The sequence below is a fragment of the Diadema antillarum genome, unplaced genomic scaffold (assembly GCF_040938485.1).
Source record: "Diadema antillarum isolate AM-2024a unplaced genomic scaffold, OU_Dant_1.0 scf00000075, whole genome shotgun sequence".
NCBI lineage: Eukaryota > Metazoa > Echinodermata > Echinoidea > Diadematoida > Diadematidae > Diadema > Diadema antillarum.
The window spans coordinates 1,602,226-1,629,825 of record NW_027270964.1 but is presented as its reverse complement, the minus strand read 5'-3'; the positions used below and the strand labels follow the sequence as shown (position 1 = coordinate 1,629,825).

Sequence of the window (27,600 nt, the reverse complement as noted above, 5' to 3'; positions counted from 1 at the left end):
ACAGTTAATTTCTACCATGTCTACATCATTTCATATCAGCATTGGCCAGTCCTCGATGGAGTTATGATTGGAAACACAATTTTTCAAAGTACAGTGACGTATGACTTTGACCTTTGACTTTTAACCACTGTCATGTTCAATGGAGTGATTGTCAAGTTATCTTTTACGTGTCTCCCTACATTTCTCTTAAGGAACGGAGACCCACAGCCCAATACCTAGTAGGGAATGAGAGTGTTTGGCAATAGTAGAGTGATCTTTGAAATTGACCTTCGACCTTTTGCAACTATCATGTTAGGAGTATATTTATTTCTGGCCTTTCCAAAACATTTTAGCACCTCTGGACATTCCAAGATGAAGCTAAAGCTGCAAAAAGGCAATTTTATTCTAAGTTCAATGACCTTTGACCTTGAAGAACTTAAAAAAAGAAAAACAAACAACGACAACAATCAGTGAATCATCGTTCCATGTACACTGGTGTACCTGGTAAAGGTACCAAGGACATTCATTGAGCGATTTCGTCTGTTTGTTACTTGTCTTACTTTTTTTATTTTTTTATCGCAATAACGGGATATGGGACGGAAAGACGGACATCAAACAAACATGATACTTGTATCGCATGCCTTCTCCTGGCGGAGGGATAAAGAAACGAGCATAGCGTCCTCATCCGCTGACTCACTGTCTTCAGAGGTGGGTCACGTTTCTGTCAAACAAAAACAAAAAACAACAATAATATGAAAAATTAGCCACAAGGCAGATTTACAGGTAAGGACTACTGTACTAATGCACGAAAGCTTAAGCCATTGTATTTCGCAGGGCTGATTTATGTTACCGTACGTCGTCTGTACACCCACAGAAATGGGTTGCAGAAAGTGGCATAGTGCGAAAGGGAACATCCATCCAAAGAGGATAGCTATTTTTACAGAAACTGGTATATCGTACTTTTCACTTCTGTCGTGAGTCTGTAATCCACCCTGCCGATCATTTTTGCAATGTTCAAGGAGAAAATAGGTCTGGAAGAATATTGATATTCTGCTAAGGCTGCAAAGCAAATTTAACGGGTTATGTTTTTTGTTTTTTTCTTCTTCTTCTTCTTAATTAGTTAGCTAAGGCAACGTGCCCTCCATGTCTCTCCCCGGTTAGTAATTGTCACCTTTTTTCATTTTGTTTACGTATTTTGACTGTGTTCCAAATGTAGGTAATGGCGGAATGTTTCTTCCCTGACATGCATTCCCTTTCATGACGGAACAGCAAAGGAGAGATGGTTATTCTGACCTCCTGCGAACGTTCTGTCTCGCTATTGCTTCAAAACGTTAATATATACATGTATAATAAACGACATAATGTCACCATTCTCCTTTACCATTTTCTTCTATATCATTCTGTCATTTGTGAAGTACATGCAAAGGATGTGCACACTGAATGTTGATAAAAACAGAACTCACATTTTTTGGCGTGATGACGTGTATGACGGCAGAACTTCATGCTGAAACCAGTGACCAATCGGCGTTACAGATTGTTCTCCGCGGGGACGCCGATCAGTCGGTGATATCGCTCGTTGCCGATCGATTGACGATAGAGCATTGGGTCCGCGGGAACCTCTCGGAATGGGAAATAGTTCGTTCTTTGACCTGTAATGCTGCCTGCTTTCTAAGTCCGTGTTCTGACTCCGCCGACGATCAGGGTGCGATCTGTGATGGTCAGGCTCATCGTGACGAAAATGCTCCGGGGATGACGGAGGTTCGCTGTCTCTGTCGTATTGGTATGATTGCCGTCGATTTGGCTTTGATCGGTGAGAATGGTTTTTCACCACACTGCCGTTTTGCACTATACCGCCATTTTGCACCATAGCGCCATTCAACAATATGGTATTTGAATGCAGATTCGACGAGTTTCCCTGGAGTTAGGTGGAAGAAGAAACGAAAGAAAACGTATAAACTATAAAGAAGTAACCCCCCCCCAAAAAAAAAAAAAGTATTGTTATAACCAAGTATTTATTCTGCGTAATCAACATGGCAAATATCATACGCACACATTTGCATGTGCAATTGTTGGTACATACATTTATCATTAAGTGTAATTTTATATGTGCATACATATAAAACAACGCTTTGCAGCAGTTTCTTTCACTTACTTAGGCAAAACAATTCACTTGCAGCATTGTAAACTCTTCGCACGAGCCAATGTCCTTTTTCAGTATTCTGAAAACTATTTTATAAAAGTAATTCAAACTTATAGAGTTCAATGTCATTTTCTCATGACAGGCCCAGGATTGCTCCACTTCATTCTAATTCGATACCTCGCAAAAAGTATCATCTGTCATCATTAAATTGGCACCTTTGAATTCTAGTGCATATCTTACACTGAAAAGTGGTTACGTGAAACTGGCTACCTTCATTTAGTCTTCACAAAATCAGAAATGGAAAACATATGAAATTGCCACAGTGAGAGTGAAACATTAATCCTAAAACCCTTTAGACGTATTGCCAATTCAAGATATTTTCACAAATTTAGGAACATAAGGGCTTTTCAAAAATTGTGCAATACAGACATGATTAACAACGTATAGTAGGGACTCACTGAAGATGATTTTTTACTCTACTACCTCAGGAAACATGCACGAACAACAGTACAATTTATGACAATAAGATTCAGTACCAAACAACTAAAATGTGGTTTGTGTGACTTGGTTAGTTAAAGTGGGACTTGAAGGGTTAAAAGTCCTTATTAAAAAAAACACACACACAACAAAAACAAACAAACAAACAAACAAACAAACAAACAAACAAAATTTAAAAACGACAAAGCTCACCCGAGGTGATGACAAGCGTCTGTTGGACAGGTCCTTTGTGAAGGTCTGTTCGCTCGAGTTTATCGAGTTCAAACGGTGCTTCAGCTGCTGCTGGTACCACGTCATTGAGAAGCACACGATTAGTAGTATCGTGACAACCAAGATGGCGGCCATGATGATCATAACGAAGTATGGGAAGTCTGCAAATAGACATGGACATGTGAATTCATAAACACCAGCAGGCGGTGGAATCCAATGTGTACCTTCGTTTGATAATGTGCCGTTTTATAAAGGGTGCTTCCCTACTGAAAAGAACACAGTGTCCCACAGTGTGTTCACAGTGTGTTCACATAGTCGACTTTGTGAAAACGCTCGAATGTAACAGTGTGACGATGATTTCATACTGTGGTGTGGTTTTCATAGAGTAATGTTTTGTTTCACACTCTGAATTGAAGACTAACATTGTGTTCATACTGTTAAAACGCTCGAATTCAACAGTGTGAAGAGATTTCACACTGTGTTTCAGACTGTGTTTCTCACAATGTGGGACACTGTGTTCTTTCCAGCGGGGATCTGACGTGAACACCTCCGCAACGTCGCTTTAAAAGGGAATGAAACCCAAATATTTACGTGGATTGAGTGCATGCAACGATATTGGTCGAACGCATCAGCGAAGTTTTGAGGAAAACCTGACTATCTGTTCAAAAGATATAAATTCTATTGACCGATTCTGTGACGCGCTATGTGTATTTTTGGCATGGGCAGCGCCATACTGGGTGTATCATCCGACCCCCCCTCCGCACTCCCCCACCCCTCTCCCTACATTAGCACGCGCGCAGAATGAAAAACTGCGTTAGCCAATAGGCGTCTCGTACTGAGTGCGCGAATGCTTGCTAGTGCGCGAACCTTTGTTACAAGTGCGTGATAAACATGTTGCCCGGGGGTGGGGCAGAGCAGGGGGGGGGGGGTCGGCTGATACACACCGATACACCCACTATGGCTGCGCCCTGTGCCGTAAAATGTCTGCTGCCCTCAACGAACCCGAATCGGTCAATAGGTGCCGCCATCGCCATATCAGATAACATCACAGTTCATGACGTCACAAATGGGCGACAATACAAGGAAAATATACAACGATTCAGAAGAATAAATTTTATGAAAATTACATAATAATTCCCTCGACTTGCAACTGACACTGACATATTCTAAGGAGAAAATTTCTCCATCTGCTTTCTGAGAGACAAATGCGAGTACACGTACTCTTTCTTTATACCAGAAAATGAAAATGTGTTGGATTTTCTTTATCAGTAGCCCCTCAGAAAGTAGTGCTACTGAAGTCACCTCAAGCACATAGTTTCAACCAGAGCCTCTCAGGCCTGGTATATTTGTATATTATTTGATTCACGATAGAAACTACTAATAAACCAATAAACTTTGCGAGAGTTGACCACAAAATAGGCTTCTATTTGCGCCTTCATTGACTCCATCGCTTAAAAAAAATGCAGTCCTCCTTTTTCAAATGGAAAGTTGCCCTAATTAAAAATGAACTTCAATTTATCAATTGATTGTACTTTTGACCGTATGAAAGAATGGTAATGTTGTCCGACGAATTAAATCATTACCTTCTAAAGACATTCATTTCTGATGTGACTTTGCTACACCTCATCCATCTCCAACGTAAGACCTTTTTTTATATCTGTCATTTCACAATATGATGTTACGAATACCAATGAATGGTAATTGGAAGAAAAAGCGACTGCAAAGTCCTTACCTGATGTGATCGACCCAGCTGTGTCTGTAAAAAACACACACAAAAAAAAAAACCGAGCAGAATCAATGCAAACTGAGAAGCCATATTCCGACAAATTGTCACATCAATTAGGCACGATAAATTTGTTTCAGAGAATGCATTCGGGTTAAAACGAGTGCTCTTCCTTGTTACCAATGTATAAACACTTGTTCTTACAGTCAGAAGACAAAATTTTAGGAATCGGGAAAAAAAAAACCTTCACATTATTAATATTATCACCATTACGATGTTATCATGACATTCAAGATAATGCAAAAGTCCTTTCAGTGAACAATTCAGTCCTGTTTCGTGCTGATGTCATCTTTATTCTCACTAATTCTGATGGCTATTTAGTGTTGTTGTTTTTTTTTTTAAACCGAACAGTTCATGCATATCCGACCCGTCAATCCTATGAATATCATTTGCCTTTGACTAGGAAAATCTTGCAAAATCTTTATTCTCCTTTTCTGGACCAAAACTCTGGAATTTCGCCGCTCTTTCCAACTTCGCCGATGATGTCATCTATATTCTCCCTGATGCTGGGGACTATTTAGTGTTTGTTAACAACAATGGATAACTATCATTACCCTGTACTTGTCTACATACAAAACGTGTTCTCTATTTTAGTACATTGTATTGTGTCTTTAAACACTTCACTATCAGTTGCACATTCAAAATACAACAAAATGTCACAAAGGCACTTTATATTTAAGATCGTCATCGACTTAAGTAGTAGTATTAACCTACTATAACATGCATACGCCATGCCTTCTTAATCTTCACTACGTAAACCCGTTCGCAAGCTTAAGGTGAAACATCATTTAGTTGAGAGACTGATAAGACCCATTGTCTCTATACAGGCCTACAATATGTCCACTGCTTACCTGGAAAACAGTATCGACCGGGAAGTACATCCGGGTAAAGGTCAAGGTATCCGTCCACACACTGGCACGTGAACCCACCTAGATTCTGATGGTCCATACAAACAGCGTCTGGTGAGCAGTCATTCAGCGTGTCCGAGGCACATTCATTCACGACTTGAACTGCGACGAAAAGACACATGTGTACGTGTTATGTACGGCTCTCCATGTTTAGTTCGTGTGTGGCTTTTTATTCCATGGTGGCAATGTAACGATTTCAGATTTCATTGCCACAATAAACGGCGTCGCAAATTGGTGTGTTTTACATAACTTTACTTTTCCAGATAATATGAACTGTACATTCTGCAAAGAACACATTTAAGATAAAAGCAGAGGATGCTAATGATGTAGGTGAAGCAGATAGCACAGAGTTACGACTTTCACCATCGTCACAGGAAATGAAGCGTTCATCGTTCATGGTTCCCTCGAAGCTAATTCACGAGGGATCTCTCAAGATATGGAATTCGTTTATATAGTAATATGTTAGATCTTTGACGTTTTATACGAGAATTAAGACGAATATTTAGTCTAATCTAAACATTTAATCACGAGACAAAAGTGATGTATAAAGCCTTGTATTCAATACGTGCTCATTTAGACAGGGATGAGAACGCGGATTAATCCTCAGACTCCATAACAAGTTAGATTTGTGAGCTTGTGTTTTGTTGTGTGTTTTTTTGTTTGTTTGTTTGTTTGTTTGTTTGTTTGTTTTCTTAGTTTTTCTTGAAGGGATGGGGTCAATTGACACCGGAACACTGAGATTGCAATAATAACGTTGTAATGTCAGAGATTGTCCGAAAGTTTGGCTCTTACGGCGAAGGTCAACGGACTCCATGTCGACGATGAGGTACACGCCCTGAGACGCGTCCAGAAGCCCGTCGTTACTGGCGACACGTTGGCTGAGTGCTGCCTCCAGTGCATTCCTCCACTCCTCATCGCCTGCACTCGAAAAGATGAGTTCGTATTCGACCACCACACTCCCATTAGAGAGGCCCGTCACCCTGACATCACTGGGTGCTGGGTCGTAACTCGCGTATACTACTTCGAGCTAGGCAGATAGTGACAGAGAGATAGCGAGAGGTACTTAGGACAGCTCGCATCGATGACAAGGAGCGGGTATACTTTAAAATTTGTGTCAATCTTCTACAAACCTGAAAATTAGATTCCTTTCATAAACTGATATACTGCAGAGTGCAGTTAATTCGGACCTTTTTCTCAGAATAATAAAACCGGAAGCTTTTTTTGTAAAATGATGGATGGCCCGAGGAAACAGTACTATAGATTTCTAATGAATTTATTCAGACCCCAAATAAAATTTCAACAGGTATAAAGGGGAGCAGAGTGACATGGGGTTTGTCTTTCATTTCTCTAGAAATGCCAGAAAAAAAAACTATGAGGTGCACTACCGTAATATTTCATATACGATATGAAAAGAAATATCAATCTTCAACCATGTAAAATATTGTGACGTTAAAAATTGAGGGCATACAGCCTGCATTTTAACTTGGCAAGAATTTAACTTTTGAAGACGAACAATAGTCCGTGACAAGTATGTACAAGGGGAAGAGTAATAACATTCTTCCACAATTTTCTGAATTTCTTTGGCAAAACGGGAGAGAAACAAAGTGTTATGAAGTGTGGTATCTCTCACAAGGAGGAGGAGGGTAACTAATGATTACGATTTCGTAGATAAGAGTATCCTGGGGAAATTGTGTAGCAATTTTCACATGAGGGTTTGGGCGTTTTACATGGGGGAAGAAAAATATAGCATTCTTCTCACACCATTTGAAAGTCAAGTTGTAGACATCGCCATGTCATATGAATGACTACAACAGTGATGCATGGACATGATGGAGAAGAATGAAGAAAGCCTTTATAAAACATAATGCTATTGTAGCGTTCACGGTTGATAAAAAAGGATGTGAGTTGATTAAAACACAGACAAGTATGACATAAGGTGCATTTCGTCCATAGTAAAGAGTAATATTCTTCATATTTGCTCTCTTACAGCTGACCATTCCATTCTGGTATGAAAGACAAATAATTTTTCTTTTATTCATATTTCGTTTTGCAAACAAAAAAAACAACAATGGCTTATGACCAGAACATGACTCAGTTGAAGAAGGCGTTTTATTTTTCTTATGAAATATCAATAATGAATTGAATTACGATTTAAAAAAAAAAACACCTAGCTAAAGAAATGTGTTTTCTGTGATTTGTCGGTTTAAGGCTACCATACCCACCTGTTGCTCCACGGGGTCTGCCACTGAACGGAAGTCTTCACTCTCGGGGTCTGACATGGCTTCAGTGTACACCGCATCCGTGCCATTAATTCTAAGCAGGCTGAAGTTACCACTGAATGCTATTGAATCTGATTGAAACACACGGAGACAGTATAGCGCAACAGTGAGAACACATAATGCACTTTACCACGAATGCCTGTAGTACCACGCATTGCAGTCAGCCTATAGACATTGACCTTTTCTGATCACAACATAAAAACTCATTAATTCAATCAATCGTAATATTTTTTCTTTCCCTTGCTATAATATGCATATCACAATATACGTGTATATTATGTATTCCAACTCGACTTCTCTTTTTTGTATTGATGCGCTTGGAAACGCCAGTAATGAGAGCCATGTGAATCTTATCTATGTATTTATTATATTATTGTTGTCAAGATAACACTGAAATGACAGCCATCATGCTCTAATTGTATTCAGTTATAGATGCCATGGAGAGCGTAAATAAGTGTTTTCAATGTTTACCTGTGGTTAAACTTTTATTTTCGAAAATATTGCCACATTTATTTAATGGCATACGCAGTTAGCTAAAGAAGATATGAACCTACTGCTCGTCAGACAACTCAAATATCCTATAATTATCTCAAGAGTAGAACATTTTTCAAGACGAAATTGCCATGGCGTTAAACGACAAATGAAGACATGTCTGATTACCACGACATAAACCGCTGGAGGTGTCCCTCGTCTTGCCCGGTCGGCATGCACATGCGTACTCGGTGCCATTGTCCGGCAGAGAGCATATTTCTGTAGTCACATGACATTGTCCTTGGCAGGGATCTAGACAGTGGATAGAATGGTCATAAGTTCGTGAATACAAATGTTACGCCTCCCTGTGGCTGTTGCAATGCAGTACACAGGTGGCAAAACGTTTTTGCCATGTACATGTATGTCTGTGCATGTTGGGTGTGTGTGTGTGTGTGTGTGTGTGTGTGCGAGTGTGTGTGTGTATGTGTGTCTGTGTGTGCGGGAATCGGTGGTGTCTGATCAGCTTTTTATAACGTACCGAGTTGAGGGCATGGTTCATAGCCAACACTTCCCTCGAGGTTTGGCAGTATTAAGGATTTCTTTCGTTGAGATATAACTGCTCCCCATTTTTAGCCATGTTGTTCATCACCTCTACTGAAAAGCGTGATTAAAAATAGCCCCCCCCCCCCCCCCCCCGTGTGGAGAACAATGCCGAAAGCTCTGGTCTAAATTTAAATGTACAACACCATAGATCTTCTACGTTATCTGGAACAGTTTATCATAAAACTGTAATTTGTTCAGAAACTTGCAATTATTTTTCATCAAGAATTTTTTACGATAAACACAATAAAACTTGTCTTTTAGCTTCTTTGTAAATTCGTGGACGTTAGATGTACTGAATATAGCCCACATACTGATGGCACTTAAAATTTGATAACCGACAGTAATATTCAACAGTGCTTTTCGTAGATTTGCAAGCAATAGTGTAGTGACACACTATTATATTATTTGGGGAGATAACAATGATATAAGGTCTTCTTTATCCAGGGTAGCCTCTTTAGTGTTGACACCGCTCTACCAGAGGGCCCTGCTATTATTATTATCCTAGCGTTACCTGGGGGTGTTTCATAAAACTGTTCTTAGGGTAAGAACAACTTTAAGAACGCCTGACTGGTGATCAGTTCTTGTGCTGAATTATTGAAATTTTGATAAGTATAGCACATCAGAACTGATCACCAGTCGTTCATAAGTCGTTCGTAACTTAAGAACAGCTTTATGAAACACCCCAGGTACCCATTTCTTCACCTGGGTCGAGAGGAACATGGTGGGTAAAAACATCTTGTTCAAGGACGTAAGCATCACTGGGCGGAAATTGAAATAGGGAGTCAATATAGTTGTATCCACTGTGCCACAGCATCCCCCTCCCCCTCCCCCTCCCCCTACCTCCCCCCCCCCCCAACCTCCCCCCCCCCCCCCCCAATAAAGGTTGTATTAAGTCTGAGGGCATTTCGTACTTCGGCATACGTTAGTTACTGAGGAAGGGCGACATTTTCCATGACCTGTTCTGAGAGCGTTACCTTGGCATGAGCCATCTTCGTCACGTGATCCCGCTGCGCAGTTACAACTGTTCTGCGTCGCATTGCAAAACTGGTTGGATGTACAGAATCCGGCTCCGCACGGTTCTACACATTAGGATGAGTGGCAAAAATCAAAAATGTAAAAGAAAGAAGAATAGTGGTAGAGCCTCCAAGTCAATTCTAAAAAGCAGTTTCAGTGCACGAATAATAGAAGGTATCCTCAAAAGCAAAGGAAGTGAGAGTTTCTAGAAGAACAGTACTTTGTCGGCTGTTTTGAAGCACATCCAAACCAAACCAAACCAAACATCTTTGGAAACATTTGGTGAACATGGTGAAAATACAAAAGACTCCAAAAGTCAAAGTTACAGCCTATTATGCAAAATTACATTCAATGAAAGCTCATATATATTACTCTGTCGTCATACATTAGGCCTACTAACAAAAAATTAAATATTTGTCCTTAAAAGAGTCTATACTGTTGAACTTAGATATAGATTACTCACTGGCGAGAATTCATAACTAAGTCCTATTCAGAGAATTGACTTATCTGAAACATTTTACTGAGGTTTCTTTGAAGTAAACCACGTCTTTACCTAGGCACTGTGGGAGTGTTGAGGATAGGGTCTGATCGTCGTTACACGTGACTGTCGCCTGCCCCTGCAAGTTTCCCTCCTCACATTCCAACTCACACGTCGTCCCCACGGCCACCTGGCCGCCGGAAGTGCAGGTTGGTGACGTCAGAAATCTGCCAAAGTACGGCAAGGAGCATGTCGCATCTGTGGCAGCATAGAGTACATCGACAACGGATTTTGTTAAACTTTGAAAGTACATGCCATAAAGACAAATATACACTAGATATGGTTATGTGGAGCATGAAAGTTTACGTCGATATTTTCACATTAAAGTCACACTTGTACCTACATAAGATATACAGATAATGCATCAAACAACAATACAAAAGTGACCTTTTAAAGACACGCACTCACCCCTGAGGGAATATCATGAAAATGTGTACATTATTACATTTTACTAATATAATAACTATTGGTGGCATAAATCTTCCCTGCCATATTGATTTTCACAATATCCCCTGTACGTTCCCATTAGATCATCCTTTCTTTAAATTTTGTAAAAATACTCCAAAAGAGTCAGATTTTAACGCTCTGCACTAAGCTGCTTAGTCCATCCAGGGAGATGGATCACCTCCCTGGTCTATCCTCACTTCTGAATGTTTCCTTGTTGAAGAGCATCTCACTTTTGTTGGGAAATTATGGTAAGCAAAATGAAAAAAAAAATAATGATGATAATCATGGAAATATTCAATAGGCCTATCAAAGAAAAGAATGTTGTTCATTACTCAATTCAATTTTTCAATTCAACTTTCTTCAATTTTTCAACTCCTCAGCAACTCTTGTGTAAAGATTCCACCAGTCTTGTTATAAAAGATTAGATATTCTCCCTTCCGGTGAGATGTCTTTATAATCCAGTTGACGGATTTTCATAATAGATAGGATATAATAGCTTATGCAATGGCGCCACCATACCTTCACAGGTTGGGTCAGTGCCAGACAATGTTCCGTCGGCTTGGCAGAATCTGTACTCGTTTCCCTGCAAGATCCCGTCTGAACAGGTGTACGAGCAAGAACCGGGGTACCGAAGGGCGCCCCCATCACATGACGTTTGGAGAGGAGACGTCGGGGGTTGGAAAGAACACGTCACGGCTGCGAAATAAAGATTTGAATAAATCCAACGTCGTAATATGACGATTATGACGTTGGATGAAAAAAACCAGCCCCTTAAACAAGGGGATGGAACGTGATATCACGTTTCATTTTATTCTATTCCAAACACCTCAAAGCGATGAAACATGATTTATCTATCAGATGATCAGATTATAGTCTTGGCGATCATTTAAGTCCCGAGCGTTTCTTACAACATAATTCTGATATGAAAAATTGCACTTTGCAATTCAGTGATATTTCTAATTGTTTTCTCAAAACTTAATTTCAGCTGTTATCAATAACGTGATCGGTATCCATTGAAAGGTAAAATGCTAACTTACTGCAAGTTCAAGCAAGCTTCATGTTTCTCATCCGTTGCCTATGAAAACCTTCAATCAGTCAACGAAATAGATAATATCAATTCCTTGCATGTGTTTACCGCTGATATTAGTGGTCACAGGAAAATAGATGCTGTGTAAAAACGGCCATAACTGAACTCAAGTTTGTTTAAGACCCATGCTGTCGTGGTTTATTATTTCACGAATTACTATAATCAACTAATGGTACAGAATATACCACAACAGAATGACCTCTTGAAATACACGGAATGAATGAGCACAGGACCTTACCGATATGACGATGGCACCATATTGTAAAACTCTGCAGTATGATGTCCTCCTTTTTGAGTTTCTTACCTTGACAAGACGGCAGACTCAAAGAGCCATCAGAGAGACAGGTCGCCAGCGAGGATCCAACCAGGTAGTACCCAACGCTGCACACAAACTGGCAGGTGGTGTTAAAATTTACTGTGCCACCAGATACGCAGCCGGTTGTGGGACTCTCAAGCTGTGCTGGAAACTCGCCCACAGTGCAAGTCACAACTTTGAAATAAATGTCAAAGAAAAGTCACTGGCAAACGTTAAAGACTTCCAATAAGATATTAACGTCTATGAAGGAAAGGGAAGCAAACATTAAAGGAAACCAAAACCAAGGGAGCAATGTGGATCGAGTGACAGCAGCAACATTATTGGAACACATTAGTGTTTAAAGTTTGAAGAAAATCGGACAATAAATGCAAAAGCATTTCAAAAGTCTTTGTGTTGTAATGACTGGATAAGGAGACTACTCCAGTTTATGACGTCCAGTTATATCCAGTCATTACAACAGTCATTACAACACCAAAATTTTAAAAATTTATATTTTTTGTATCGATTGTCCGATTTCCTACAAACTTTCAGTGATGTGTTCTAATAATGTTGCTGCTAGTGCTTTCACTCAATCCACATTGCTCTTTGGGTTTTGGTTTCATTTAACACGTGAGATATAAAATAGAACCCACAACCACACACTGCAAACATGCATATAATTATTTGAATTGGAAACAAGGAAAAGTAGAAATTACGCGGTGCGTAACATATGTCCCCGCCGGAAGTAGCATTTTGTAACAAAATGTGCAATATAGGTAAAAAATCAAGGTCAAAGGTCAAAGAAGTCAAAGGTCAAAATTCTGTGTAGAAGTTTTGAAGCCCTCACCTAGTGCCATCACATAAAGCAAATGGAATCGAAATTGGGTTAGAAATGGCGAAGGAGTAGCATTTTGTAGCCAATGTACAATATAGGTCAAAAATCAAGGTCAAAGGTCAAAGAAGACAAAGGTCAAAATTCTGTGTAGAAGTTTTGAAGCCCTCACCTAGTGCTATCACATAAAGCAAACGGAATCGAAATCGGGTTAGAAATGGCGAAGGAATAGCATTCTGTAGCAAAATGCACAATATAGGTCAAAAATCAAGGTCAAAGGTCAAAGAAGTCAAAGGTCAAAATTCTGTGTAGAAGTTTTGAAGCCCTCAACTAGTGCCATCATATAAAACAAACGGAATCGAAATCGGGTTAAAAATGGCGAAGGAGTAGCATTTCGTAGCAAAATGTACAATATAGGTCAAAAATCAAGGTCAAAGGTCAAAGAAGTCAAAGGTCAAAATTCTGTGTAGAAGTTTTGAAGCCCTCACCTAGTGCCATCACATAAAGCAAACGGAATCGAAATCGGGTTAGAAATGGCGAAGGAGTAGCATTTTGTAGCAAAATGTACAATATAGGTCAAAGGTTAAGGTCAAAGGTCACGACTGAAATTCTGTGTAGAAGTTTCAAAGCTCCCATGTAGTGCTATCATATAAAGCAAACAGAATCAAAATTGGCTCATAAATGACAGAGAAGTAGCAAATTGAAGATTTTGATCACACACGGACGCACACACGGACACACGGACACACGGACGGACGGACGGACACACGGACGGACGGACACACGGACACACACACGTACGGAGCCCGTTTCATAGTCCCCTGCTCGAACTCGTTCGGCGGGGACAAAAATTGTAATCCAAAAGACTTAGGAATACTTGACATATTCAAACGGTAAGACTACCTTGACAAGTAGGGAGTGCCGTAAAGTCACCAGAAGCTTGGCACGTGACCGACGAGCTTCCAACGAGGTTGTAGCCTGCGCCACAACGGAACTCGCACGTCGTGTTGTATTCGACGATGGATCCCTGGCTGCAGGCTTCGGTCGGACTCTCCAAACCAAGTGAAAGTGCAGGCACCGTGCAGGTAACGACTGTGAAAGTGATACGTTATGTCGTCACTTGAAATAGAAAATAGAGAGCTTTAGATTTTCGCGACGCGGACGTTAGAGGGACAACAAAACAAAAAACTTCGGCGTATGCGGAAGATATCATAATCGATCACGCCCTGTGTGAGTTTTCATGGTGGGTTTTGAGCCATTTCAGCGTCCGCTCAAATTCACGACGCAGAGAGCTACTTGATGCAACGGTCATATGGGGGCACCATTTTACATTATTTAGGCTGCGTCTTCGCGAAATCTATAGCCATTTTGCACACGATGCAGAGAGAGAGAGAGAGAGAGAGAGGAGAACGGTAGGCGCAACCGTCGTCTTAACGTCCACGTCGCAAATCTAGAGCTCCATAATACATAGCACAACAACCCTAGGTGACAGTGTGTTCAAATTTTTTTACCCGTGCATACAAACCAAGTATTGCAACCAGATTGCTAATGAGAGTATGGAACATAAAAACGCAATAATTTTGAGTTAAAAACAAAACAAAACAAAACATAAATATTTATATAACTATATACGAGAACTTTCCAAGTGCATTGCAGACCTGAAAAGACATCAAACCCACGTATCCAGTATAGTATTGCTACAAGACTAGAAAAAGAAAAAGTCAATACCGAACTCATAATACTATGCATATTCCAGACACATAAAAGCGGGCATCACAAAGTTTTGTCTGACATGAAATGAAGCGGTGTAACTACAGTGTATGACTTTATCTATAGGTTTTCCCATCCATTTTCGCACTTTTGTCATTCAATTTCAAAGATTTATTGTTCAATTTCGTCCCGAGAAGCAGGTGGAAAGCAAATCCTAACTTCAATTTCGTCAATTGTCATTGCTATTTGTTTTTCGTCAAACATTTTCGAAGACATAGCATTCAGAATCGTGAATTGTCATTCAAATTCGTCCCTCCCGCTGACGGATCGCAGAATGTGAAGATCAAATTCGTCTTTGTTCACACAATTTCATGAATTTTTCATTCAAATTAGTCAGATGTTGTCGATTCTTTATTTTGATGGTGAACCAACTTTAAGCCGACATATTTTTAGTTTCTCTCGTAAACTGTATCGTTACACATTATTCCCTAAGCATTTGCTTTAACAATACACAAAAAACAAGACTGCCAACGAAAATGATTGAAAGATAAACGACAGTCAAAAGTCATAACCAGGACAGTATGTCAGGTCACATTTTGAACTTTAACTCGTAATGTTCAGGTTTTCGCATCATAATGCATGAAGCAAGTTTAAATTTTTGTACCCTGGAAAGCAGCAAACATAATTATGTTATCCATTTTTTGACATTAAACAGGCGACAATTCTACACTTAAATTTTGTCTTAAATCATGATTGCCTAGAAATCGTTTGTCAGTGTTTTCGTTTGCGAGACGGTATACGTATGTTTGTATCAGCGTGTACTCGGATTGCTTGTGTGTGTGTCTGTATCTGTGGTTCTGTGTGCGTGTGGGGGGGGGGGGCACTTGTGTGTATGTTAACTCCTGAATGTAAAATGTGAACGGTTACAGAAAAAAAAAAACAATACATGAATGACTGGAAAATCACATCGGGTAGAGATATGAGACGAATATGAATGAAAATTTAACGAAAATGATTGACAAAAGACGAAATCGATCCTGCTGTTTTGAGTGCTGCGAGTGAGACTGACGAATTTGATCTGTAAATGACGAAAATGCATGCCAAATGACTAAATTGAATGGACTTTATTTGAAAATGAACGACGAAAGACGAATTTGAAAGTAAGATTGGCCTACTCCCGACATTCCGCGACGAAATTGAAGTAAAAATTTGTGAAATTGAATAAAACAAGTTTGAAAATGAATGGGAAAACCTATATTTACTAAGTCCATCTTTCCACTGATGAATCATTCAACATCGCTATGAGTATGGTAATGTCTGTTTTAGATTGAAGATAGCTGATTTCATACTCACTGAGTTGGAACTGAAACTAACTGTTTAGTTGGAATATGTTAGAATGCTTCACTGCCAGATTTGTCTCACACTTCAGTTTATTCAGTCGGGTTTTTTTTAGTTTATAAATCACATTCTAATTGTATTTATTTATTCGGCTTTCAATCACAGACATCAACATTACACAGTACAAAATCAGGACATACAATGAAGAGTTACTGGTTGGGCAGCCCGAGTCTGGAAAGAGCCAACTAACTGACTCGGGCCCTCAGGCCATCCTCCCCAACCCACCTGGTGCACCCAAAACAGTACTGATACACTAATATCACAGTTTACACAAAAGTCATTGCCCAATGAGAAAAAAAAATATATATATACGTATTACAATGAGAGGCGCAATAAAATATCAAATATTTAAATGACTGTTTTATTATGAGTATTAAATTAACGTACTTGTGACTTAAAATCTTTCCAACTCCATTCAAATATTAAATGGCTGCTTTTACCAAGACAGAGTGAGAGGAAGCAGCATTTCATAGCAATGTGTTTCTGTTTATTTATCATATGCGTAGGTTTTTGGTTGGGAGTTGTGTCAGGGCTAACAGTCATATTCCTCTTACTCTCACAAGACGGAAGTGACATCACCCCCGAAACAGGACACGTGATCGCAGGGTTTCCGGTCATGTTATGACCAACGGGGCAGTCAAACTCGCAGATTGCATTGTAATTGATGACCGACCCACTGTTACAGCTTTCGTCCGTACTCGACAGCAGAGAGGGAAGTTCTGGAACAGTGCAAGTTAGTTCTGTAGACAGGAAAGTGAATAATCTCAAAATATTGTTCAGTAGGCGCAAAACTATGACGGGCGAGAGAGATCATAAATAATGCAGCCATGCGACTGTATAGTCCTGGAATGGATGTCAAGTTTCAACCAATCAGAACGCAAACAACAACAACAACGATAACAACAAAGAAACAAATAAACAAACTGTGCAACTGTGCAATTGTGCAGCCCTGTATATATGATATCTGTGTGGTGGTCACTCGTACGAGCCGACAGTTGAACGGTTTCTTGCGTTCTGATTGGTTAAAACCTGACATCCATTCCATGGCTGTACAGTTGCAAGGTTATATTCACTTCCGTCTTCTTTCGCCCGCCATATAAACCTTACATATATTCAACTGTAATGTAATGGCATTACAGGCATAATAAGGAATGACTGCACTCGCTTCATTGACATTTTCTCCTCTTTTGTGGTTTTGGGTCAGGGGATACTATTTTCAAAGGACGTGAAAGAAAAATGAAAGAAAGAACGAATGAATGAATGTATGTATGAATGAATGAATGAATGAATGAAAGAATGATTGAATGGATGAATGGATGAATGATTGAATGGATGAATGGATGAATGGATGAATGGATGAATGAATGAATGAATGATTAGACTGATGGATTGATCAATAACTGATCAATGAATAGTTAAGAAAAACAACAACCTTGAATGTAATCAAAGCACAAACTAGACTAGCAACTAACAAACAAACACATTAGTAAATTTTTAATCAATATGTGATATAAAAAAAGTTTTAGATCTTATGTCTCTTACCTTCACAAGCAGGCAGAATGAGAACCCCGGACATCGGGCAAGTCGCGACGGACGAGTCATTAAGTCTGAACCCTGCGGCACAAGCATAGTCGCAAGTGGAGCCGAAATTCAAAACAGAACCCTCACCACAGTTTGGATCACTGCTTTCCAGCTGAGATGGTAGTTGTGGCACGGTACAAGTCACAGCTAGGCAGAAATAGAGATGTCCAAAAACCATATTTTAGTAAACATATGTTTTTAAGAACACAACCACATTACTGCTATATATCTACTATCAGAATCTGCAACTTTTCAAACTATAATAACCTATATGTACTGATTAATTCATAGTGAATGGTTTTGTTGTTGTTGTTAATATCCTTGTCAAGGGTAGAGTGTTTTCGTGCATGCAACAGTTTCATGTAAGAATTCATCTCAAATTAGCATCTGGGAATCTACGCCCCACAGGCGACGCTTCTTTTGCTGTTTTGCTACATTTGCTGTATTCGGCAATTCACTCATTTAATTTCTTGATGAGTATATGATCTATTCGTTAAAACGTGGAATATGGAACAATAGAAACAAACAAATAAGAATTACTTTTCATCAAAATATCTATTCAGCGCTTAGAATAAATCTTTTTGAGTTTGTGCGTCAACACGGTAATTATCATATAAGCGTCAAATTGGAGGTGGAATCAACATCATAAGAAATTGGTGAACATTGATTAATTGCTTTGAACTAACAAGGAATTTTTCTGTTTAAGAGTAGAATTATCTGTCACTTACCGTCGCAAGAAGGGATATCAACAGCACCGGTATCTGCGCATGTTCCAACCGATTCGCCGACCAAATTGTAGCCGACTGCGCACGTAAACTCGCACGTTGACCCGAATTCGAGGATAGAGCCCAAACTGCAGTCAGACGCTGTAGTCTCCAAGTTGGCGGGAAGATCCGGTATGGTGCACGTGATTACTGATCGAGTAAATGTAGCAATGCATATCACAGGTTTTTTTCGGGTCCAGGAACACTACCCCCTGGAAAACCACCCTCCGGATAACTACCACCCGGATAATTACCCCCAGGACAATTCCCCCTAGGGCAACTACCCCCCGGACAACTACCCTCCAAGGGCAATTACCCTCCAGGGTAATTACCCCCTAGGACAACTACCCCCCGGACAACTACCCTCCTAGGGCAATCACCCCCAGGGCAATTCCTATTAGGAAAACTACCCCCTGGATAACTACCCCTCGGATGACTACCCCAGGATAACTACCCCCCCCCCCCGGATAACTACCCCCTGGATAACTACCCCCCGAAAAACTACCCCCTGGATAACTACCCCCCGGAGAACTACCCCCTGGGTAACTACCCCCCGGAGAACTACCCCCTGGGTAACTAACCCCAGGATAACTACCCCCAGGATAACTACCCCCGGATAACTACCCCACGGATAATTACCCCCCGGATAATTACCCCCCGGATAATTACCCCCCGGATAATTACCCTCCGGATAACTACCCCCCCCCCCCCCAGATAATTACCACCAGGATAATTATCCCCAGGTTAATTACCCCCTCCTCCGATAACTAGACCCCAGATAGCTTCCACCCGATAACTACCCCCTCCGATAACTTCCCATGGATGATTACCCCGGATAAGTAGGCCTACAACTCCCCCTCCCCTATAACTATCAAGAGGAAATTACCCCCCGGACAGTGCACCACGTCATTACCCCCTGGGTAACTACCTCCCGGGTCATTGCCCCCCACCCCCATCCCCCCCACTCTTACTTTTAATAAAAAGAATATCATAACTACAGGAAACGAAGTTCTTTGTATTTTTTTGCCAGAAATCACGGAGATGCCATACTGATACATCATCTTATGAAAACAACATCTTAAGGATTTACGATTTGTATCGTTTGCATTTAGGACGATTTATGTACAAGCTTAATTTCTCCCTCTGTATTTTGACTCTATATCCATAAAAAACGAAGCTGTCCCTTCATATCCTACCCGGTAATCCAGTAAATGTCAATGCCTTTAACCAAAGCTATTTTCGCTAAATCTGTATTTTCTTTTACTGTTCCGAAATTTCGGATTTCTCTTGATAGTATAGTATAAAAGAGTTTCTAAGTTCGAATGCCTTTACCATTGAACTAAAGACATTTTGAAGAAATATTACACTTCAGAATGAGTTATACTTTTTGCAATATTTTTGAACCACAATCGTCTATCGTTTACCACAACTCCATGTAACACTTCTTTATTTTGAGGAGCTTATATCTCATGCCTCACGTGCCCTGGTTTTGACCCATCATCTTCTTCTTCCCTCTCGCTTTTCTCTGTCCACCGTGAAGGTAGTCTATTCCTGTCATTCATTACTCACCTTTCCTCTTTCTATCATTACAAGGGGTTTATCTCGTGTGTGTTCATGTGCAGTGCAATCCCGTTAAAACGAAATGCTCAGGACCGGCAGTTTTTTTTTTTTTCGTTTTAACGAAATTTCGTTATAACCGAACAAATATAATATGCAATGTGTAACGAAAAGAAGGAAATCACGCATAAAAAATTATGTTTGTTGAATCCTCATCATACGCTGGAAAGCTATGTGAAATGGGAGAATACCTTTTTAATTTCGTTTAAATATTACATTTTTAAAAGAGCATAAAGTTGTTTGTGTTGTCACACATGTGTAGAAAATGACGGTGTAGTTACAGTTCGCTATTCCAAAGGTTCTTTTCTTACTAAAGTACGTTACTCCCAAGGCTCCTTATTTCGAAGTTTCGCCATTCCCGGGATTCCGATGGTTTGTTTATCTGAAGGTTCGCATTTCCGAAGAATCATTATTCCGAAAGTTCATAATTTAGATCAAAATAATATATTGTTCATTTTCCGAAGGTTCGTTGATCTGAAAATGAAATGAGGTTCGTCATTCTGAAGGTTTATAAATCAAAAAATGAGAAAGGTTCACTTTTCAGAAAGTCCGTTGTTCCGAAGGCTTTTTCATCCGAAAATGAAATAAGGTTCGTTATTCCGAAGAAATTTTGTTGACGAAAAAAAAAATGAGAAAGGTTAGTTATTTCGAAGATTTATTTATCTTAAGACGATTATAAGGATAGCAATTCTTAAGTTTTGTTAGTGTACTCTCCTTTTTCCACCATGGATTAACGATACTTTTTGTAATGTTCCGATTAACGAACGTTTTGAATTCCTATCATTTTCGGACTAACGAACCGTATAAGAATAAGAATAAGGACCATATTTTATTATCGGATTAACGAACCTTTGGAATAACGCCAAAATGTGCTTAATAACAAACCCTATTTCATTTCCGAACTAACGGACATTTAGTTGTATCAGAATCTGTGTGTTTTGTATTAAAGGACTTCGGAACAATGAAACAAACCTTAAGGCCGTGTCACACCATTCCGGACAAGCTACGCGGGCTTGTGGTGAGGAGGTAGTTTCCAGTACGTATATTTTCAGCGGGCGAACAAGAATGTTTGCAATTTTCATCATGCCTTGTCATACCGTACGGGGGAACTTCTGCGGCTTGACTTGCGGGGAAACAAATTTACTCCCCGGAGTTCTCCGCAGTTGGTCCGCACCTGACAGTATCTAGCGCGTAGTTGCCCGGAGGCGCTCACGCAAGTCCGATTTAACCGCAGCCAAGTTTTGAGCATGACCAAAACTTTTTCCGAGTGAGTCGCGGGAATGCCCGTAGAGGTCCACGCAGAACGCCAGTAGGAAACCCTTAGCGGCAGTACTTCCCAGGCAATTCCCACGCAGGTACTTCACAGTCCCGTATGCAGCCAAGATAATGAAATTCTGTGAGATTTCAGCCATTCCAGTAGAGGAATTCCTTCACTGAGTTGTCAGCCCCCACGCGACTGGTACAAAGGTCACACAGTATACTCGCAAGTATAACGCGTCCAGCAAGTAAGACACATATGCGCTGACTCGCACAAATCCTTTTCCGCCCTCAGGAATGTCCGGTATGCTAGAAAATCCCTACACGTAACAAGCCCGAGTAGCTTTCCCGGAAAGGTGTGACAGGGCCTAAACACGGTTGCGGGTAAAAAAATATGCGTGCGCACCTCCGGGCGACTACTTTTGAGATACATGCTAGGTACTGTCATGTGCGGATCATCTACGGGGACCTCCGGGTAGTCAAAATTGTTCTTTGCAAGTCGCACGCAAGGCTGGTGTGACACGGCCTTTATCTGAATTCAGATTATCGTATTACAATAACGCAAGTTCCTCTCGGAAACTGTGCGTGATACACGGAGTGAACATTCAATGATGCGTTCGCTCATGCAGAGACGCTTGTTCCGCTACGCATTTTCGAATGCGATCCGCATTTCGTTATAACGGAGCACATTTCTTTTGTTTTTCTTTGTCAGTGGCGCTCAGAAAAGACTTCGTGATAACGAAAATTTTGTTATAACCGTCTTCGTTATAAGCGAATTTTGTACCATGACTTTAATGGCGACAATTCTGGGACCGGAATTTTTGCTTCGTTATAACGAAATTTCGTTATAACCGTGTTCGCTGTAACGGGAGTGCACTGTATCTTTATTTGTGTACTTCGTCTCTGTCTTAATTTGCTTTCTTTGCATTGTTTCATCAATTTTGTAATTATTTTGCTGTTATACCGTTAACGCTCATTTCAGAATTGCCCTACTGCATTATTGGGCATTAACAACTAGTACCAAGGATGTGGGAAGAGATTGTCACCTCCTTGGCATGATCACTGCAGAGCATTACCTCCCTTGACAATTACTCCTTATTAAAATTAGGCTCCAAACAATCACCCCTCTTACAAACTCTCCCCCAGAAAATTACGTCTCTCATTGTTATTTTCGAACAACATTTGCTATTTGAAAAAAAAAAAAAAAAACATTTTTTCATATCGTCTGGTTTTGGTCGAGACCTAACTTCAGGTTTTAATCATCTTTTTGGTGAGATGATTAGAAACCCCTTACGAAATATTAACGAGCATGTTATTCCAAGAAGGATTCAAGTTTTTGTGAAAAAAAATACTCTTGAAATGGCCGGGATAAAACAGAGCAGCCCTATAATGTAAAAAAGGATTCTGTCAACTACAACTCTCTATAGATCTATTCAAAAAGAGGGTGCAGGACAAAAGACTTCGTTAACAACAAGGGGTGTTTTGTAAAAAAAAAAAGAAGAAGAAGAAATACCGTTAAACTCGTAATATTTTACTCTTTCTAATCAGACTAACTTATATTTGAACTGGATTTCCCTTTAAAGTGTCGAGAACATTTAATTTGAAAACTAGCACAATTCTACTTGTATGTAAAACAAGCTGTCATTTTACTCTTATGACAGATTAGGGCACCGTTTGATAAAAGTTGCCAGTTATGACATCTTGTTAGTCTCTAATAATTTCAATAAAACCATGGGTTCTGCTTGATTGATAAGCTCGAGTCACTGACTTGTTACCATGGACCTGCTTTGATCGACCTCCAACGATTGGTAATTGTGTGGAACTGACAGCTTGTCAGGACTGATAACTTTAATAAAACCGTGCCTGGATCCTATCAGAAACTATGGCTTTATATCGAAGGGTCCCTCGCTAATGTTAAGGGAATACGAATTGCAGTGAAATCAACTCTCCTTTTCTTATGTTTATCGTCTAATGTGTTAATGGTAGAAAATGACAAGCCAAAAGAGTAAATGATGACAGTGTAAGAGAAAGGTGCATCTTCTGATATGGTGTTATGAACTTATGGAAAAATTACAACGGGTGGTAACTTTGGGGGGGGGGTGGGGGTGGGGAGGGAGGGTTGTCCAGTAGGTAAGTATCAGGAGGGGGCGGGGGGGGGGGGGTTCGAGGTATGGTTATGGGGGAGGGGGATAGTAATCCGGGTGGTAGTTATCCTGGGGGTAGTTATCCGGGGAGTAATTATCCGGGTGGTAGTTATCCTGGGGGTAGTTATCCTGGGGTAGTTATCCGGGGGGGGGGGGTAGTTATCCAGGTGGTAGTTATCCTGGGGGTAGTTATCAGGGGGTAGTTACCCAGGGGGTAGGTCTCCGGGGGTAGTTATCCAGGGGGTAGTTCTCCGGGGGGTAGTTATCCAGGGGGTAGTTATCCGGGTGGTAGTTATCTGGGGGTAGTTATCCGGGGGTAGTCATCCAGGGGGTAGTTACCCAGGGGGTAGTTATCGGGGGGGGGGTAGATGTCCTAGGGGTAATTGCCCTTGGGGGTAGTTGCCCTAGGAGGGTAGATGACCGGGTGGTAGTTGTCCTTGGGGGTAATGGCCCTGGAGGGTGATTGCCCTAGGAGGGTAGTTGTCCGGGGGGTAGTTGCCCTAAGGGGGAATAGACCTTGGGGGTAATTATCCGGGTGGTAGTTATCCAGAGGGTAGTTGCCCAGGGGGTAAGTGCCCGGATACGGTTTTTCTCTCTTATTAGTTTTTTTACTCACTACTTTTCACTTTCTTTTCCCAACAGAATGCTACTTTTTGTGCCTTTAAACAATGAGCAAATGACAACAAATTGTCTAAAGTGTGACAATAAACAACCTTTTCAGTATGACAGTCTGTTCCTTCCCATTTCCAATCTGAAAAAAAAAATGAACAAGGCAAAACAAAAGGAAGCACGACAAAAAAATATGGAAAAAGCCCGGCCTTCCTTTCACAAGACGGAAGGTTTAACTCGCCGGAAGCCGGACACGTTACTCTGGAGTCTCCGGTAAGGTTGAAACCAACAGCACAGCTAAACTCGCATGATGAGAATGAACAATTTAACAACTTTGATATTGTCTACAATGTAGAAATAAACAACTTTTTCAGTATGATATTCTGTTCCTCCTCTGTTCCGATCTAAAAAACAACAACAACAACAACAAACAAAAACAAACAAACAAACAAAAGGAAAGGAAAAAACGTCAGCAAAACAAAGATGGAAAAGGCTCCGCCTTACTTTCACAAAACGGGAGGTTTAACTCGCCGGAAGCCGGACACATTACTCTGGAGTCTCCGGTAAGGTTGAAACCAACAGCACAGCTAAACTCGCAGGATGAGTTGTAAGTGATGATAGAACCTGTGTTACAGTTTTCGTCCACACTCTCAAGTTGTGATGGGAGTTGAGGTACGGTGCAATTCACAACTACAAATAAGGACAAAATGTACTAATGTCAGGCTTACCACTGAAGCTTATCACTTATCACTCTAAACAAATAACATTGTTGTCTAGAATGTAGGAATAAGCAACCTTTCAAGTACAGCATTCTGTTGTTCGTCTGTTACCTTTTACAAAATAACAAATCAACACACACACACAAACACACACACACACACAAACACACACTCACAACAGAACAAAACAGATGAAAAGAAAAAGAAATGACAAGAACACAAATGTTTACCAGGCCCCGCCTTACTTTTACAAATTGGAAGGTTTAACTCGCCGGAAGCCGGACATGTTACTCTGGAGTCTCCGGTAAGGTTGAAACCAACAGCACAGCTAAACTCGCACGATGAGTTGTAAGTGATGATAGAACCTGTGTTACAGCTTTCGTCCACACTCTCAAGTTGTGATGGGAGTTGAGGCACGGTGCAGTTCACAACTGCAAATGAAAACAAATGTCTTGATGATTAGTTTACACTAGAGGTAATCACTTATCACTCGAAACGAAACAACATATTGTTTATAATGTGGCAATGAACAAACTTTCAAGTATGTAAGTTTGTTGTTCCTCTGCTCTCCTCTGAAAATAGAAATAACAACAGAAAAACACATAAACGATGACACACGAACACAACAGAACAAAAGAGATGAAAATACAAAGAAACGACAAAAATACAAATGTATATGCACAGATCCCGCCTTACTTTCACAAGACGGAAGCCTTAACTCGCCGGAAGCCGGACACGTTTCTCTGGAGTCTCCGGTAAGGTTGAAACCAACAGCACAGCTAAACTCGCACGATGAGTTGTAAGTGATGATAGAACCTGTGTTACAGCTTTCGTCCACACTCTCAAGTTGTGATGGGAGTTGAGGCACGGTACAGTTCACAACTACAAATTAAGACAAAATGTACTAATGTCAGGCTTACCACTGTAGCTTATCACTTATCACTCGAAAGAAACAACATTATTGTTTAGAATGTAGGAATAAGCAACCTTTCAAGTATAGCATTCTGTTGTTCCTCTGTTCCCTTCTAAACGATAAGAAATCAACAAACACACATACACACTCACAACAGAACAAAACAGATGAAAAGAAAAAGAAATGACAAGAACACAAATGTATACCAGGCCCCGCCTTACTTTCACAAAACGGAAGGTTTAACTCGCCGGAAGCCGGACATGTTACTCTGGAGTCTCCGGTAAGGTTGAAACCAACAGCACAGCTAAACTCGCACGATGAGTTGTAAGTGATGATAGAACCTGTGTTACAGCTTTCGTCCACACTCTCAAGTAGTGATGGGAGTTGAGGCACGGTGCAGTTCACAACTGCAAATGAAAACAAATGCCTTGATGATTAGTTTACACTAGAGGTAATCACTTATCACTCGAAACGAAACAACACATTGTTTACAATGTGACAATGAGCAAACTTTCAAGTATGTAAGTTTGTTGTTCCTCTGCTCTCCTCTGAAAATAAGAATAACAACAGCAAAACACATAAACGATGACACACGAACACAAAAGAACAAAAGAGATGAAAATACAAAGAAACGACAAAAATACAAATGTATAACAGACCCCGCCTTACTTTCACAAGACGGAAGGTTTAACTCGCTGGAAGCCGGACACGTTACTCTGGAGTCTCCGGTAAGGTTGAAACCAACAGCACAGCTAAAGTCACACGATGAGTTGTAAGAGATGATAGAACCTGTGTTACAGCTTTCGTCCACACTCTCAAGTTGTGATGGGAGTTGAGGTACGGTGCAATTCACAACTACAAATCAAGACAAAATGTACTAATGTCAAGCTTATCATTGTAGCTTATCACTTATTACTCGAAACAACATTATTGTTTAGAATGAAGGAATAAGCAACCTTTCAAGTATAGCATTCTGTTGTTCCTCTGTTCCCTTCTAAACGATAAGAAATCAACAAACACACACACACACTCACAACAGAACAAAACAGATGAAAAGAAAAAGAAATGACAAGAACACAAATGTATACACAGACCCCGCCTTACTTTCACAAAACGGAAGGTTTAACTCGCCGGAAGCCGGACACGTTACTCTGGAGTCTCCGGTAAGGTTGAAACCAACAGCACAGCTAAACTCGCACGATGAGTTGTAAGTGATGATAGAGCCTGTGTTACAGTTTTCGTCCACACTTCGAAGTTGTGATGGGAGTTGAGGCACGGTGCAGTTCACAACTGCAAATGAAAACAAATGCCTTGATGATTAGTTTACACTAGAGGTAATCACTTATCACTCGAAACTAAACAATACATTGTTTACAATGTGGCAATGAGCAAACTTTCAAGTATGTAAGTTTGTTGTTCCTCTGCTCTCCTCTGAAAAATAAAATAACAACAGCAAAACACATAAACGATAACACACGAACACAACAGAACAAAAGAGATGAAAATGCAAAGAAACAACAAAAATACAAATGTATATATATACACAGATCCCGCCTTACTTTCACAAGACGGAAGCTTTAACTCGCCGGAAGCCGGACACGTTACTCTGGAGTCTCCGGTAAGGTTGAAACCAACAGCACAGCTAAACTCGCACGATGAGTTGTAAGTGATGATAGAACCTTTGTTACAGTTTTCGTTCACACTCTCAAGTTGTGAAGGGAGTTGAGGTACGGTACAGTTCACAACTACAAATTAAAACAAATAATTCACTTAAGTAATGCTTATAGGCCAATCGCTCCAACTT

At 40.4% G+C, this 27,600-nt stretch overlaps 1 protein-coding gene across 1 annotated transcript in view; it reads right to left on the bottom strand.

Annotated features, from left to right (window-relative positions):
• LOC139717470 (sushi, von Willebrand factor type A, EGF and pentraxin domain-containing protein 1-like) overlaps window positions 1–27,600 on the bottom strand; it is a 38,636-nt gene that overhangs the window by 135 nt on the left and 10,901 nt on the right. The window contains exons 12-27 of the mRNA XM_071628977.1: window positions 26,901–27,086; window positions 26,018–26,203; window positions 25,129–25,314; window positions 18,502–18,687; window positions 17,735–17,920; window positions 16,747–16,932; window positions 13,988–14,176; window positions 12,262–12,447; window positions 11,390–11,566; window positions 10,439–10,621; window positions 9,846–9,950; window positions 7,741–7,868; window positions 6,311–6,545; window positions 5,462–5,620; window positions 2,810–2,988; window positions 677–700 (exon numbers count right to left, since the gene is read on the bottom strand). Of these exons, the coding sequence (XP_071485078.1) occupies window positions 677–700; window positions 2,810–2,988; window positions 5,462–5,620; window positions 6,311–6,545; window positions 7,741–7,868; window positions 9,846–9,950; window positions 10,439–10,621; window positions 11,390–11,566; window positions 12,262–12,447; window positions 13,988–14,176; window positions 16,747–16,932; window positions 17,735–17,920; window positions 18,502–18,687; window positions 25,129–25,314; window positions 26,018–26,203; window positions 26,901–27,086 (2,681 nt within the window). The remainder of the gene's footprint in view (window positions 1–676; window positions 701–2,809; window positions 2,989–5,461; window positions 5,621–6,310; window positions 6,546–7,740; window positions 7,869–9,845; window positions 9,951–10,438; window positions 10,622–11,389; window positions 11,567–12,261; window positions 12,448–13,987; window positions 14,177–16,746; window positions 16,933–17,734; window positions 17,921–18,501; window positions 18,688–25,128; window positions 25,315–26,017; window positions 26,204–26,900; window positions 27,087–27,600) is intronic.